Source organism: Rhipicephalus sanguineus, chromosome 10, assembly GCF_013339695.2.
Source record: "Rhipicephalus sanguineus isolate Rsan-2018 chromosome 10, BIME_Rsan_1.4, whole genome shotgun sequence".
Classification (NCBI taxonomy): Eukaryota; Metazoa; Arthropoda; class Arachnida; order Ixodida; family Ixodidae; genus Rhipicephalus; species Rhipicephalus sanguineus.
The window spans coordinates 67,704,929-67,722,091 of record NC_051185.1 but is presented as its reverse complement, the minus strand read 5'-3'; the positions used below and the strand labels follow the sequence as shown (position 1 = coordinate 67,722,091).

General features: G+C 47.7%; 2 protein-coding genes across 2 annotated transcripts in view; both read left to right on the top strand.

Annotated features, from left to right (window-relative positions):
• Positions 1 to 17,163, top strand: part of LOC119372061 (probable serine carboxypeptidase CPVL) — a 183,654-nt gene that overhangs the window by 105,016 nt on the left and 61,475 nt on the right. The window lies entirely within an intron of this gene.
• On the top strand, positions 9,075 to 16,819 carry LOC119372063 (NADPH oxidase 5). Its single transcript, XM_037642516.2, has 3 exons — positions 9,075 to 11,136; positions 12,707 to 13,071; positions 15,973 to 16,819. The coding sequence occupies exons 1-3, from the start codon at positions 9,451 to 9,453 to the stop codon at positions 16,457 to 16,459; spliced, it is 2,538 nt and encodes an 845-aa protein (XP_037498444.1). The 5' UTR covers positions 9,075 to 9,450; the 3' UTR covers positions 16,460 to 16,819.

The following is a 17,163-nucleotide window of genomic DNA, read 5'->3' as shown; positions in this document are numbered from 1 at the left end:
AAATAAATAAATAAATAAGGAACTTCTTGTAATTCATTGAGATAGGTGCTTCTCTTTTCATTAGTGGTGATTGAAAGTAGCACCAGGGCGTTCTCCGTGCCTATCCATAAGTCAGCAAACTCACTCATGAGCCGACTCACTCAGACTCGGACCAACTTCTAAGCGAAAGTAAGCCCATAACAGCATATATTGCGAGATTAAGTCCAAGTGAGTCCGGCTGAGCCGAATATTGGTGATTTTTGTCTGACTTAAGCCCGGCTAGGCATGATTTTGGTGAACTCGTGTCCAATGAAACCCTGCCGAGCTGGACGTCGGTGATTGTCGGTCCGTGTGATTCCGATTGAGTATAATCATAGTGTGGTTGCAACCAAGTGAACATTCCACGCAAAATTTAAGCGAATTTCATTGCGAGGGATCCCAGCTAAGCACAGCTTCACCGAGTAACACATCCGAGGGAGCCCTAGGCATGAATTATATATTTCTTTGTTTAGTTTGAGTCAGTTTCAAACATTTTGCCGACATATGTGCAATTGTGCTATACTAACGCTTGGTCATTTGCCAATGACTTATTGATGTACACTCTAAGAAAGAAAAAAAAGGGTATGTGTTACTCCATTCGGTGAGTCGTGACTTGCCACGCAAATGACTCTCTTTAAAGAGACACGCTAACACCATTTGGAGATCAATATACTCTCTTCGGTGAGTCACGTGACCCCCAAGAGAGTCAGCGTGTCTCCTTAAAGAGAGTCATTTGCGTGGCAAGTCAGGATTCACTGAAAGGTGTCCCACATACTCTTTTTTTTCTTTGAGTGTAGCCAGGTTCATCCAGTAACTCACGTAAGTTGACATGCGTGCTTCGTGAAATCAGATAACGGCTTAGTATAAAATCCAGTGAGCCGGATCCTCGATAATTCGCGTATGTCTCACAAGCAGATGAACAGCCTGACGGCAGGGGACAAGAAACAAGATCGATTCGCGTCGTGATTCTAGCACTAGTTTTAATCTTCCATGACATCGGTACAGCACTGTTCTGTTGAGTTTGTTGCATGCAGGGTACAATATCTTCTAGTAAGCCGTTGGTTCTGAAGTTTAACAGGGCTCCATTACAGGTTCTTTGCTCTTATCAAGTTAGCGACCTCACAAATACCGTTTCCTCTAGCAGTAACCTCTTTGCTGACGACCGTGTTATATTTCGTGGAATCGACAGCATCAAGAACACTACCGCCTTACAAAGTAATCTAGATTCTGTATCTAAAAGGGGTAACACGCGGCTCATCAGAATAAATCATTAATGATGCAAACCACTCTGGTTCACTGGAAGTGCCGCCACCTCTCCCTGTTATCTTCTCAGTAACATGACTCTATGAGCTGTTTCTTCTTACCGCTACGCTGGCTTACATATTACCTGTGATCTTATTTGGACATTACGCATAATAAGCATGCAGTAAAACTGAGAGCTGGTTGAGTTGGTATGAATTCATGTTCAAAACTTTTTGTAGCGCGCACAAAACGGGGACACAGAAGGAATGTACAAAGAACACTTACTCACAACTAATTTATTTTTTTATTGTGACTAAACATATAGGCACAAATAATCATCATAAAGCATGCGCGGAGCCAGTCACGAGGCATATGAGCAGAATAAAGAAATGTCTTTTTTTTAATTGTTAACTTGTATTCTGCCCATATGCCTCGTGACTTGCTCCGCACATGCTTTGTGATGATTATTTGTGCCTATATGTTTAGTCCCTTTCAAAAAAAATAAATGAGTTGTGAGTAAGCGCATATTTGTACCTTCCTTGTGTGTCCCCGTGTTTTGTGCGCGCTACAAAAGTTTTAAACATGATAATCAGTATGGCTAGCAATGCTAATCGCATTCTAGGTAACTGTCTCTGTAACTTCTCTCCTGCGCCTTTTTCTCTCAAATTACTCCTTTTTAAAATACTTGTGAGGAGCGGAGTGCAATGTCATGCCTCTACGTGGTATTTGTTTACTTGCAAGCTTGTAAACGCAATTGAACTTAATCAGATATATGCTGCCAGACTTATTACTAACAACTTAACCGCACATGAGAAATGACTTCGAAATACTTTATCTTGCCCTCCGCACCAAGATTTTCGGCTATCTTTGTTTTGATCATATCGTGGTTTTGGGACGTCAAACCACAGATATTATTATTATTATTATTATTACTATCTTTGCTTCAGAAGCTTCATTGCCATATCCCACAGCTCCGACATGATACACTAGCTTTCCCCTCTCTCTATCACTGATGCGAGTTTTTACCAAACTAATGAAGTCGGTATCAGCAGATGTCGCATTAAAGCGTACTATAGTTCATTTATTCATCGAACATTGAAGGAATTTAACCACCTTACCGGGTAAATCTCTTCTGTACAAGACATTGTTCATTTTCCTGACCAATTAGGTAACCATCTATGACCGGGCAATTTAGTTGTCACATTAGGTCAGGTCAGATAAAGGCCCATTTTTAGGGGTTTTACGCAAGGGGTGGGAAACATTATGCAATGAATAATTCAAGGTAAATATGAACGGAACTTTTGAAAAAAAGAATTATTCATACACTGTGCAAACAAAATAGGCGTGAAATGAAGGATTTGTACAAGAAAGGATAATTAATTTGGCAAAATTGGAGACATAAGCATATGAGAGTTGAACGTAATAACTAATCAACAACACGAAAAAAAGGTATGTACACTGTACATATGAATACACGTGTTAAGTGACGAGTTTGTAAAAGAACGAGTAATTGGTTTTGCAAAACATAAACATTAGCAATTAACAGACGGTGACTATTTGTAGATACCAGGCCCGTAGACAGGGGCCTGGTATAATAATAATAATAATAATAATAATAGTAGTATATATACATATACATATATATATATATATATATATATATATATTATGTGGGGTTTAACGTCCCAAAACCACGATATGATATGAGGGACGCCGTAATGGAGGGCTCCGGAAATTTTGACCACCTGGGGTTCTTTAACGTGCACCTATATCTAAGTACAACGGGCCTCAAGCATTTTCGCCTGCATCGAAAATGCAGCCGACGCGGCGGGGATTAAATCCCGCGACCTTCGGGTCAGCAGTCGAGTGCCATAGCCACTAGACCAGCGTGGCGGGGCTGAATTGTTAAGTACGGTACCTGGGTCAAAACAATGGTACGTATTGTATTCGCACGCCCTCTAACTGCTATGGCGCACTCACTAGCCTTAATAAAAGCAAGGTGGTGCGTTATTTATACGGACTGTTCGAATTAACGTCATAGTGGTCGCCATATTAGGGTACTAGTACGCCAAAAAACTGCGCAAGCAAGAAACGTGATGGTACAACAGACGCGAATCGCGTCGAGAGATATGTCGACAACAGCAATAATCCGCTGGAAGACTATACCACCGCCATGCACAAAAACAGCCAAAGCGTGATAAGATTTCGCAGTGACGTCACCATGACTGCCATTCATTTTGGGGTTGCTAGCACGATGCGAAGCTCATTTCATGACGTCGCGTGTAATCTACCTACAGCCGCCGTGCACGAACCTTTACCACCGTCGCAAAAACCATTAGATCTGTCGCACTAAAAACTGTACTGTGCACGGCAGCCGTGCAGTGTTCTTTGAACGTTACTCGGACACTGCGGAACGCTAGTGGCAACCAAACCGACGTGCTTCTGCAGCTAGTGATTTTACCGGTTCTCATTTCCTTTTTTTTTCGCTCTTCGTCCCATGGCTCGGACGCCGCCGCATAGTCGGTGCTGTCGAGAGTAACAATAGGACGACGCGACGTTCGGCTGAGCCGGCGAGTAACTGCCCGGCCATGTTTATTGATACTATATATATATATATATATATATATATATATATATATATATATATATACCCCTGTAACCCCTTAGTGGCGCCGTCTGTTAGTGTGTTAGGGTAAGTGACGCCACCTAGGATTAATGTAACAAAATACAGCAACGCTACATCTCTCTTTCCAAGATCTACAAATTCAGTCTTTTGGGTGGGACCACACGCCTCCCGGATCTGGTAACCTTGTGGGGTATGCTGTCAGGGTCTGCGCTGGTACTCGTATCGTGCTGGCCATGTGATGGTTCTTCCTGGCTGAGTCTGAGCTCCTGGTTTGGGCTCGAGCTCGGAAGGGAGACTGGGGATGACGCACTGAGATCTGGGGAATAAGGCACGAGATGTCGTCAGTTTCGTTGTATAACTCCGCTGGGAGTTTCCCCGATGTAGGATCGGGGACGCTGGCCCCGGCTAAGAACTTGGGCCCGGCACGCCGCATCAGTTACCCACACTTCGTCTCCTGAAGAGAGGTCCCGGAGCACTCTCGCCCCATGCCGACGGTTAAGTCCCGAGTTTGCCTTTCCTTAGCCGCGGCGTCCTTTTGGAAGACGACGTCTGGTCGTGGTAGGTCCGGTGACAGCTTGGCCGGGTCCCTATGAATGCGTGTCCGTAACCGTCGCCCCATGAGAAGTTGGGACGGGCTGTACCCTGTGACCCCTGGCGTGTCACGATACGCCAGCAGTGCCAGGAACCGGTCGTTGTTCTTGCGGAGAGATCCTTCACAGTCTTAACTGCCCGTTCCACCGCACGATTCCATTGAGGATAACCAGGACTGCTAGTGATGTGTCTAAACCCATAGCTCTGGGCAAAGCTTGAGAACTCGTGTGACGAGCACTGGGGGCCATTATCACTTCGAAGCACTTCCGGTCTGCCGAATCGAGCCATGACACTCTTGATAGCCGATATCACCGCTTGGCTAGAAGTGTTGCGTATCGTGATAACCTCTGGATAGCGTGAATAGTAGTCCACGAGCAGCAGAAAATTTTGTCCCTCCAAGTGGAACAAATCTACACCCACTTGTTGCCATGGGTACTCCATTGAAGGTGTTGGCAGGAGAGGCTCGGCACGCTGGACCTTGGTAGTTGCACAACGTTCACATGATTCCACCATAGACACGATATGTTTGCCTATATGGGACCACCAAACAGCATCCCGCGCACGTGCCTTGCATCGGTTCACACCCTGATGACCCTCGTGAAGTGAATCCAAAACGTCCTTTTGCAGGGCCTCCGGAATCAACAGACGTCCTCCTTTAAGGAGCAGCCCATTTCACACTGTCAGCTCCCCTTCGTACCTCCAATACATCGAGAGGTTTGATGGCACTTTGTTTTTCTGAGGCCAACGTTGCCTGCAGTACTTCACGAGGGTAACACCCTCGCCATCCATCAACTGGTGCTGACGAACCACTTTAAGGCTAACTGGTGCGCCTTCCGCGATGTTGCCGACGACCTCACTGACGTACAACTCCACTTGGTTTCCTTCTGCTGGAGACGCTGATGTGACGGGGGCTCTTGAGAGGGTATCAGCCGTAGCCAGCAGCTTCCCTGGAACGTACAATACCGTGTACTGGTACCTCATGAGTTTCAGTCGAATCCTTTGGATCCTTGGTGGTAAAGCATCGACATCCATGGAACCAAGCAAGGACGTTAGCGGTAAGTGATCGGTCTCGATGGTGAAGTGTAAGCCCCGGACATACTCGTCAAACCGCTTGACAGCCCATGCAGCTGCCAAGGCCTCCTTTTCCGTTTGGCTGTACCTTTGCTCTGTTGGTGTGAGGGAGCGTGATGCGTAGGCCACGGCTCTGCGCTCTCCGCTCGGTTGGTCTTGTAGCAAAACGGCACCTAAGCCAAACGTACTGGAATCTGCGGATACGATGGTCGGGTACAGTGGGTGGTAGTTAGCCATGCAGATGTTGGACGACATCATGTCTTTCAACTTTTGAAAGGCGACCTGCTGGGCCAGTCCCCACGCCCAGTCCCTTCTTTTGTTGAGCAGTCCTCGAATGGGTGCCGTCACCTCTCACAGATTGGGTAAGAACCGTCCCACGTGGTTTACCATGCCCAATAGTCTGCGGACGCCACCGACGTCGACTGGAGGTTCCATGCTCTTGACAGCAGCAAGCTTGCCTGGGTCCGGCGAAATACCGCTGCCGCAGATAACTACGCCGAGAAACTTGGCGCTTGTGACGCCGAATTGACATTTCGACTTGTTCAGGGTCAGCCCGGCGTTTCTCAGTCGAACCAGCACTGATTAGAACCGGCTGTCGTGTTCTGCACGGTCTTGGCCAAAAACCAAAATATCGTCGACCATGTTTACGACGCCTTCTTGACCTTCGAGAATGTAACTCATTTGACGCTGAAAGTATTCGGGGGCGGACGTCATCCCGAATGGCAGTCGACGGTAGCAATACCATCCAAACGGCGTTATGAATGTTGTTAATTCTTCAGACTCTTCTGCCAGTTTTACTTTAATGAAAACTTGATGTAGCGCCAAGCTTCGAGAACACCTGAGCATTACCCAGTTTTCCCAAAACTTGGTCTACGGTGGGCAAGATATGGCGCTCACGCAACACTACCTGGTTCAACTTGGTGAGGTCGACGCAGATGCGATATGAACCGGATGCCTTCGGTACGACGACCATACCGGCGCACCACGGAGTAGGCTTTGTCACGCGTCTGATCACGCCCTCCGCTTCAAGCCTGTCAAGCTCCGCCTTCACGACACCATGTAGAGGAATGGGCACACGTCTTGGGACCAGCAGCGAATAGGGGACAGCATCTGGTTCTAGGCGTATAGCGTACGCTTCTTGCAGCTCGCCCAAACCACAGAACAGCTTGTCTGATGCCGCCTGGTTGCTTGCGTCTCGACTACCGGATCCACAAACTTGACCACACCCAGCTCTTGGACAGCAGGAGATTCCAGACGGCCCGTTGCAAAACTGTAGTCGTCGAACTGCTGACGCCACCTCTGCCAAGCCGCTGGGTTCTCGAAGTCGAAATGGGGTGGCGGTTGCAAGTTGGGCCTAGCGACCATGGCTTTCCCGCCGGTCGCCGCAGGTAGCTCGCTGTCCTTGTTTTGCTCGCCCAGAGCCATTTTTACTATGATGCAGATCCCACTTCTGACACCATGTCGAGAGTAACGATAGGACGACGCGACGTTCGGCTGGGCCGGCGACTAACTGCCCGGCCATGTTTATTGATACTATATATATATACCCCTGTAACCCCTGAGTGGCGCCGTCTGTTAGTGTGTTAGGGTAAGTGACGCCACCTAGGATTAATATAACAAAATACAACAACACTACGGGTGCGAATGGACCGGCCATTCTGCGTTAAGGGTGATAGGGAAATAGTTGAATCTGAGAACACTTCCTTAGAAAATGTAATCTCAATCATATGTCTCTAGACAGTTGTCGAAACAGTTATGGGCAAATAAGTAACAGTGCACTAAAATTTTTGATGAAGAAGCATCGTGCGTTTTCTGCGCAGTCCCGAGATTTATCAAGGCCAAGCTATATAAAAAAAACGAATTTCGATATGCCCTACGAGACAGAACCACTGTATGATAAGAAGCGTCATAATAGAGGATCCCGGATTAACTTTGACTACCTGATTCTTTAATGTGCGCCTAAGTGCATGAGCATTTCTTGCCTTTAGATCAAGTCAAAATGGGGCTGCCATGGCAGGAAAAACAGAACAGAGACTTTGTGCTTAGCAGCACAACGCCATAGCCGCTAATCCAACACCACGTGTCAACTCTGCAAATTAAAGAAGAAAAAATTAAGGAAGCTTTGCACTAGTAATATCAAGCCTGAAGGAAGACTGGGCAGCCTTCTTTGTTTCTCTTAGGTTTTCTCTTTCTTTACTCATCTCTTTCTTCCTTGTTCTCTTTCGGTCTTTTTTTCTGTTTATTCCTATTTTTTTTAATTTCTTTCTCTCTCTTTCTATTGCTCACTTGCTTCCTCTTTTTCAATTTTTATACGTGGTTTCGCCTGCGCTCGAAGAACAAAAGGAAGAAGGCTTCTCCTTGGCGCGAGCGCGCGCTCAATATGCTACACTTGGCTATGCTTTATGCGGTTTTGCATGCGTTAATATCATCATCAAGGTGCTCGAAGAACAAGAGGAAGAAGACTTCTCTTTAGCGCGAGAGCGCGCTCAGACGGCTATGCTTTACCTGCGTTATGCCAAGCTACGCCGACAGCATCACAGCCTACGAAGGGCCGGGCTTCAAACACAGTGCGATGCTCTGCTCAGTGACGCATCCTGAGAACTCGCATGGCATCATGAAGGCGAAGACTTCAAGGACCAAGATAATGAATGAATAATTCAGCCACACAGTGAACGTATGCTGATGAACTGAACTGAGAATAATAAACCTGTTCTTTACAATAAGTACTTTTATAGGAATAAAGTTTGTTTATATTTCGAGCTTGAGGTGATCGTCTTCTCTCTTCGTATTACCGAAGTGTGCTATCTGCTTAAGCGGCAATCGACGATACAAATTCGCAGCTCGGAAATCGTACACGGACAAGGAGGTGAACAAGTAGAAACCAGCATCATGTTTACGGGGCGAGTCTTCATCGGAATGAAAAAAAAATAAGTGAAAACAAAGGCATTGTTCCACGATGACGCTGAAGTACTAAAAACATTTATGGAGCAGGTCGACATACCTTGAGCTCAGAACAGATTGCGTGCAGGCGCAGTACGGTCACTTGGTCACGCGCGGGGGGCGTTGATCTCAGGCACAGCTCTGTCACACGTGCAGCTCTGTCACACGACGATTCCAAAACGCAGCTTGTAATTTATCCTGGCGATATTTAACGGACGTGTACCACTAGCGATGAGCTCAGTTATCTGAATAAGCGCAACGTGATTGTGGGTTGTTTGAGCTACGGACGACATTGCGACATAGTAGCGATTACACCACAGCACTCATCCGTTTACAACCTAGACCACAGCGAAGCGCAAAAGTTTAAGTGCGCACGCAGCCGGCCGGAAACATGTTCTGCAATAGGGACGCCGTACATGTCAACGAAAGAGCAACCACGCCGTCACTTCCTTTGTATATAATTGGCACGTGCGCACAACAGCGCAGTGCTGCTCTTTCCAGCTAAGGTGCGCTTAGCCGACACGTGCGGTAAAACAGAAGAGTGGTTGTGGCTATCATCGCGAGAAGTTCGAAAATTCAGTGATATATGTGCATGCGACGAACGTGGCCATGAGTTGTGCCTCAAGTTCTGAGTGTTCCGAAAGGCTCCCGGGCAGCGGTGGCGCACTGCGACAAGCAGTGAAATGTATCGATCGCTACGCGCGCAGGGATGCCACTTATAAATCGGCTTCCGCACTGAACACTGGGCTGGCCACATTCTCGACCTTAAAGCCAATGTTAGTAAGTTTTAACTAGCTGCAGCAGTGAAGTGCCCGTGGGTTCTTAACCGCGTTGTGCTGCGTTGTGGATTGGTGGGCGTTAATAAGTGGAAGATGTGGCACCTCAGAGCGTACTCTTGAGCCTGCCCGAGTTTTCAGGTATTTGCTCGTTGTGGCTAGGTCGATTGGTACGAAGGACACGACATGGATATCATCGCTAGGCTTCCCGAAGCCGAGTCGCCTACGGGTCTCACGTTCGAAAACTTGGACCACCTGGAACGTGTGTTCCGTGAAGCAGTTGGGCCTGGCAAGGAATTGAACCGGGAACAGTTCCGCCAGATCGTACAGTCCCGCAATGCCTTCTTCGCCGAACGAATGTTCCAACTGTTCGACACCGATAAGTCCGGCACCATATCGCTGGACGAGTTCATCTCGGCCGTGAAGCGTTTCGCCAAGAAGTCGCAGGACGACAAGCTGGCGATCCTGTTCCAGCTTTACGACGTCGACGGCGACGGTCTCATCCAACCGCAGGAACTGCGGGACGTCATGCGGGCCTGCATGGAGGAGAACGGCCTGCAGTTCACCGAGTACGAACTGGACGAATTGACTAACGTCCTCTTCGAAGACGCAGATCGCGACGAAACGGGCTCTGTGACGCTGGACGAACTCCGGTGCCAACTCCAGAGCAGGCCGGGCCTTTACGAGAACCTGACGGTCAGTGTCGAGCGCTGGCTTCTTCCGCCCTCGGGCCGCCGTTCCGCAAAGCCTGCGTTCACTTCGCGTTGGCCCAAGAAGCTTACGCGGATCTACCTCAGGAACAACGCGGTGAGCGCTGCATTTTGCTTCTGCTTCTTCGCCCTCCAGTTGGCGGTGTTCCTCAGTCGCATGGAAGCCGAATCAATGAAGCACCGGGACCTCAAAGAGAGTATCGACCGCTACTGGTTTCAAGTACTTACCTGGCAGATGGGAGCGCTGGCCGGTTTGAACCATACCAGTGAAGGCTTTTTCAGCGCTCAAGACGGCGCCGAAGTCGAGTGGATGCCCAACGCGCCTACGATGGGACTTCACAGCGAGTACGAACTTGTCGCCCGCGAATTCGGCCAGCTACTGAACTTCGTATGCGCGTTCACGGCGCTTCCTGTACTGAGACACTGCATCACTTGGCTTCGAAGCCACGGCGCGGGCAGGTTCGTGCCGTTGGACAGCAGCATATACTACCACAAGCTTACGGGTTGGTGCATCTTCGTGTACAGCATCCTTCACACCTTAGCTCACGTGTTCAACTTCATTCGCCTCTCCAAGGGAGACTGCCACGTGCTCGTGCTGTTCCTGTTCACGACGCATCACGACATCGGCTGGGTAGGCGGTACTGCGTCCATAACCGGCTGGGTTCTTCTAGTGGTCCTCACGGTGATGGTCGTCTGTTCGCTGCCCTGCCTGCGTCGAAGCGGCCGGTTCGAAGTGTTCTACTTCACGCATCTCCTTTACACGGTCTTCTGGTTCTTCTTGATTCTGCACGCGCCAAATTTCTGGAAGTGGTTCCTCGTGCCCGGTCTGCTGCTCACGATGGAGATGTTGGTGCGAGCCTGCCGGTTCTTCAGCTCGTATGGCATGACCACGGTGCTCAAAGGCGTCATCTTGCCCTCCAGAGTGATTCACCTCGTGTTGAAGAAGCCTCCCGACTTCGACTACCACCCCGGCGACTACATCTACCTCAATATCCCGTGTCTGGCGCGATTCGAGTGGCACCCGTTCACCATCAGCAGCGCTCCCGAAAAGGACGACGTCATCTGGCTGCACATACGCTCCTTCGGTGGCTGGACCAACCACCTTTACCAGTACTTCGACAACTTCAGGCGCGAGGCTTCCGAGCTTCCGCCGTCCGGAAGGGTAAGTCAAGGAAATGTTACTATGTTTTGCAAAGTGCTTTCTGTGAAAGAAATTGTCATCTGACTCCATATTATAGAGAAGCCTGCCGAAAGGTGTTAATGTGTTTTATCAAGAAACGTTTTTAGAGACGAAAATAAGGTACGACTTGAGATTTCAGTGCAGAATGGCAAGAGTAACCGCAAAACCGCCCCCCCTAACCCCCCCCCCCCTAAAAAAAGAGCAGTGCAATGACAGCGACAAGTCCCCAGTTGTCGAAAATCTTTTCTGCGCTTCCAGCGCATTGGGTATTTATCCAAGCGTAACGATAAATTCTATTGTAGGTTGTAGTACATACGTATATCCTAAGATATACGTCGCTATTCGTGTCGCCAACGCACTCCGATTACTGACATTGGTTTCATATAGAATAGGCGATAACGTTCCAGAAAGTTGGGGCTTGCGCAAGACGCGTCATCACTGTAAGAGCATTTAGACCGTGAAAAATGGTTACCTCGAACATATAGACGTGTGTGTATGTGTGTCAATATGTTGCAACCTACCTACAGGCTCTCTGTCTGACAAGCAAGATTTCATATCTGTAACCATTTCTGCCCTGTGATATTCCCGCAAATTGAGTAAAGCGCTGTTTTTCTTCTCATTTACGAAGTTATGCAACGTGCTGAACGCGTATTGGCAAATATTTCAATATCTGTAATGACCTCGGGAAACTACGTAATGACTGTACGCATCTCGCGGGGGCAAAATGAAAGAGCGCCCACGTGTTTAGATTTAGGTGCACGTTAACGAACCCTCATGTGAACAAACTTTATTCCAAGTCTCCCGTGCCTGATGGTCATATCGAGATATTGTCATATAAAACCCCATAAGTTACTTATTCGCAGTAGAGCTGTGGTCTTTACTCACACTCCCTTACACCCTCCCTGAAGCGTTCAGTGGCTTTTTTGTATGAAGCGATGAGGGAGCACGATCCTGTCGCACACATCAGGAACGTTCAACGCCGCTACTCACATTCTCGAGCATTGTGTTCCTGAAGCCATTAATATCAACGCTTGTAGTCTTCAAAAGGCAAGTGAGACGAATGGATGTTGTTTTTGAACTGAAGACATACCATTACTATGTTCAATCAGCTGGTTGGAGTTCCGTTCATGCATCGACATATAACTGCATTGAATGATGGTTTTGACGCACGAAGGTGGCTCTCACATCACGTAATCGGCGCAACATCAAGGGAAATGTATCGCCGTGCATTTCCATCATCTGACAATGGCTAAAATCCGTGATGTACGGTAAAAGATATTTCACTATGACTCTAAGAAATCCGCCGTGCAACGAAGTGCGTTCATTTTTCTGAAAAAGCCGCTGTGACTATTCAATTTCGCTGCCTTTAGCTAACGTTTTGTATGTGCCAGAACTCGAACTAGGAAAGAGAGCGTCTTCCAGTCGGATCAACATAAAACTAATCGCTTGCCTTTTCTATTTGCACACGACTGTTACGTTGCTCTTTCCATACGCCTGATTGTATCTACGGCTTATATTCTTTTTTTTTTCTGTTTCGTTCCCGTTCGCATAGGTGAGCGCTACGGATTTGCGGCTCCGCTCTCTCGACGGACTTGAGCGCGCTCACCTAGACAAGAGCAGGCTGAGGGACTCCGAGAGTGTGGTGCTCATGCCTCGAGGCACGCAGCCGAGGGACAGCTGCGCCTTCCTAGAGACGGGACACGAACTGGAGGCCATCGTCGAGAGGGGCCTCGAGACGGGAGCGCGCTACGCAGACTACACGAGCCTCATCATCGCCAAGAACCCGTTGACCGTGCGCATAGACGGCCCTTACGGGTCACCCTCGAGCCACATCTTTCGAGCTCAGCATGCCGTCTTGGTCGCCGCTGGCATTGGGGTTACGCCTTTTGCGAGCATCCTTCAGAGCATCATGTACAGGTAGGCGCACATTGCTGTCGCTTTCTAACGTCACAGTTCTGGGAACATTGAAGGCAGTCCTCTGTTTCTTGAAGACAGACTCGCACCGACGGTTATAGACCAATGGCGATATCATGACTGCGAGGTGCGTGACTTTGTGCGTGCGTGCTCCCCTTCCTCTTTCTCTCAACCTTTATCTTTGTGAATGTCTGGTTTTCCGCTTTAATGTTCTCTAAAGCTATGCGCCATCTTGCTGAATATCAAGTTTTGTTAATCTATCTCTCAGTTTGGTTTGCGTTTACTAGTGCGAACGCTCGAAACCCGAAAAAGCGTTAGTCTGCCTCGGTGGTACAGTGTTTACGGCGCTCGGCTTCTGACCGGAAGGTCGCTCTTTCTATCCCGGCCGCGGTTGTCGCATTTCGATGGGCGCGAAATGCTAGAGGCCCGTGTTTTGTGCGATCTCAGTACCCGTTAAAGAACACCAGATGGTCGAAGTTTACGGAGCCCTCCACTACGGCATGCCTCATAATCGTACCCCAGTTTCCCGCTATGTAGAGATTTTCTGGTAAATCAAATCTAATAAATAAATATAAGCTACGTCTACAGCAAACGTCGTTCCACCCAGAGACCATTTATTTGCATAAATGCCCCATTCAAATGCGGTTGTTCATTTTCGTGACGTCAAGTACCTTCAGCGTGTTTCAGAAAGGTCTTCAAATATATACGGATGTTCGTGTCGCTGGTTTTCGCAGGAAAACTTGAACTTCTTCGAAAACTTAACCAAGATGACGACATCAATTCTGAGCCAAACGTAATAAGGTAGGAGCGACTAACATATATATCCCGAGAAGTGCCGTGTTTATATTAGCAGAGAAACAGCGCTTACGGTTCGAACGGAGACCATTTAGCACGGCTCTCTTGCACAGTTGAATGGCCGGTGTGGCGCGGTTTTGCTGTAGGGAAAATTTTTTTTTTCTTGCGTTGCAGCGTACTACGCGTTGTGACAGCGCTAAGCTGTCCTTAGTGCACGCGTAGCTTTACAAAAGGGCTGCATTTATGTTAACAAAAGAAAAGAACAAACAAAGGTTAATAAAAGATCAGCGATCTAGAGTGGCATGCACTCTACCGACTCTACTACGCGAAAACTGCAGCAGTTGGCAAGTTCGCCAACAATTGTCAAGTCGCTAGCATCATTGCTCACGCGCAACGCAGACAACCGATCTCGCGGGACCGAGATTCTTTTTTCCCGACAGCTTGCTGGGCAGCACCGGTTAGACATTCGAGGTTTACGAGTCTGTCGGTCAATTTAATAGTCTGAAGAAAGCGCCGATGAATAGACTTAGAATAATTAGCCACGGAACGTCTTTTCCTTACTGTAGAAATACCCGCGTCACCACAGTATTGAAGTGTTGAAGTTTATTTCTTTCTTTCTGATACAGAAATAGTAGTAAGAGCTAAAGGTCATATTGCCTGACAGAGGCTCTTACTCCTATGCGCATTCCGCGTGCATGCACACGTTTTCGAAGCGAGTACTCCCTCAAAACCTTCGAGAAGCAATGTTTTCCACGGATCTATGTGGCCATCATTTTTCGCGACAGCGGGTTTTTTTAGCAAAGTATTCGCGATCAGACACATCATTGTACAGTCGGTTACACCCTAATGAATAAATATAAGCACTAACCACAATCGTCGCCATCCGTGCAAACAAACTTTCCATAGATCTGTTCAGAAGATGTTTAACCCAGTTACGTTCCTTCAATTTTGTGACGTCAAGCGCCTCTGCTTGTATACAGCAGTCGCATTTTACCACACGTGTTCGTTTGCGTTGCTGGAAGTTGAACGTCGCGACAAATTGTGACGTCACTGTTGAGTCAAACGTAATACATAATACAAAAATGACGAACTTATCTAATATACGCAGTATACACCATAGCTTCTGAGAATGACCATGAAAAATTTCGGGCATCTTTTAACAACTCAGTTGTTCAAATGATTCTAGGCACCCTATTTAATACATTGTTCTTTTCATGACCTCTTTTGTTTAACAGCCAAGGTGCATGTCGTTCGTTCTGTAATTACACTGTTGGTATTTTACTGCGTCAAATTTTCTTGTATATTGAGCTGCCTCGGCCCAAGGTGTGTTTTATTTCTTGCCTCTTCGCTTTGTTTTGTAGTGTATCAACTAACGCCATATTAACTTACAATCAGGCACATGTTGTTATTGTAACGTTTCTGTTCTCGTTCTCATTTCTGTATATATTTGTACCCCTTACTTTTGTTTTCTAATTATTTTACATCTCAACATTTTATTGCATTATCTTACGCCATTCCTCTAAAGGCCTGCGAGGTACTTTTGAATAAGCAAATAAATAACTAATATATAGCTAAAACGACACCCTTGCAAGGGTTAAGGAAACGTGCACTGCGGTTTTGAGAGTGGAGCTTACACTTATTCTCACGTCGCAACCAACTCAAAGCGTTGCAAGTGCTTCTACGTTGACCAATGGAGCTTAACCCGCCACGGTGGTTTAGTGGCTATAGTGCTCGACTGTTGACCCGAAGGTTGCGGGATCGAATCCCGGCCGCGGCAGTCGCATTTTCGATGGAGGTGAAAATGCTTGAGGCCCGAGTACTTATATTTAGGTGCACGTTAAAGAACCCCAGGTGGTCGAAATTTGCGGAGGCGTCCACTACGGCGCCCCTCATAATCATATCGTGGTTTTGGGACGTTAAACCCGAACAATTATTAGTTAGTGCCTGCCTGTTTTACTAGTTAGCGGCTACCTATCTATCCGTCTGTGTCGTGCTCCTTTCTTTTATGTACCGCGCTGATACAGCGGCGCGATGTTCATGGATGACCAACTCGCCCTATCAGCAACCCTTCTGAACTTCATATTAATGGAGCTTGTTCTTTTCAAACAGGTACTACCAGGCTCGGTCCACTTGTCCCCAGTGCAGCCACTGTTGGGTCGAGAAGCTGCCGAGCAGCGTCATGAAGCTGCGCAAGGTGGACTTCATCTGGATCAACCGGAGTCAGCAGTCTCTCGAGTGGTTCGTGCGACTTCTGAGCGACCTGGAGGCCGAGCAGGCGCTCCTGGGCGACGTCCTCGAGCGGTTCCTGGACGTGCACATCTACATCACGTCCGCGCTCAGTCGCACCGACATGAAGGCCGTGGGCCTGCAGTTGGCTCTGGACCTTCTACACGAGAAGGACAAGCGCTGCCTCATAACGGGACTCAAGAGCCGCACCCAGCCCGGCCGGCCCGATTGGGAGAAAGTGTTCGAGAACATCAAGGAGCAGAAGAAAGGCAAGGTGACCGTGTTCTACTGCGGACCGCCGGCGCTCAGCCAGATCCTGCACGACCACTGCAACAGGCATCACTTCGCGTTCAGAAAGGAAGTGTTTTAAGCGAATCCCAATGGTGTCATCGTGTATATATTCTAGGTTTCCTAGTGTCCTGCTCATGTCCTTGCAGCAAGAGCTTTGCTAGAAACCCAGAGATGGTGATGTAAATAATAATTTTATCGTTGCGTGTGTTTTAAGCAACCAGCAAGACATGTTCGTTCTTACCGACTGGTTGTAACATTTTAGCAAACCCTTTGCGTTGATTATATTAACAGCTCACACTAAGTGTTCGCAATTATCGCAGTTATTATTCTTGTTAATAGTAAATGTAGCGAGTTTTAGGTGATGAAATAAAAACATGCTGAAAGTGTGATTTTAACGAAAGCAATAAACCTCTTCTTAAAAGAAGCCTTCTATAAAGCTTCCGCGAATGCGACAACTACTGCGGCATTAGAGTGGTGGCCTGTGTGGTCAAAATAAATATCTAAATTCGCAGTCTCACCTGGGGCATTTACAGCGATAGCTTTGTTTAACGCTATACTCGTGCTTGATAGCGTGCGTTATACCGATACGCGCGGCGACATAGCACGGCGCAGCAGGCGTAGTAAGGTCTACTGCGCAGCTGTTGCTGCGCACAGAAATAGCTAGCGCGTGATGCAAAGCTCGGTCTTCGGTGCTGGAGCAAACCCGTATTACTGGTACACCCCTATATCTTTTATAGATGAGTTATGCATATCATATTCTGGGAATGTGAAATTTATGCGTAG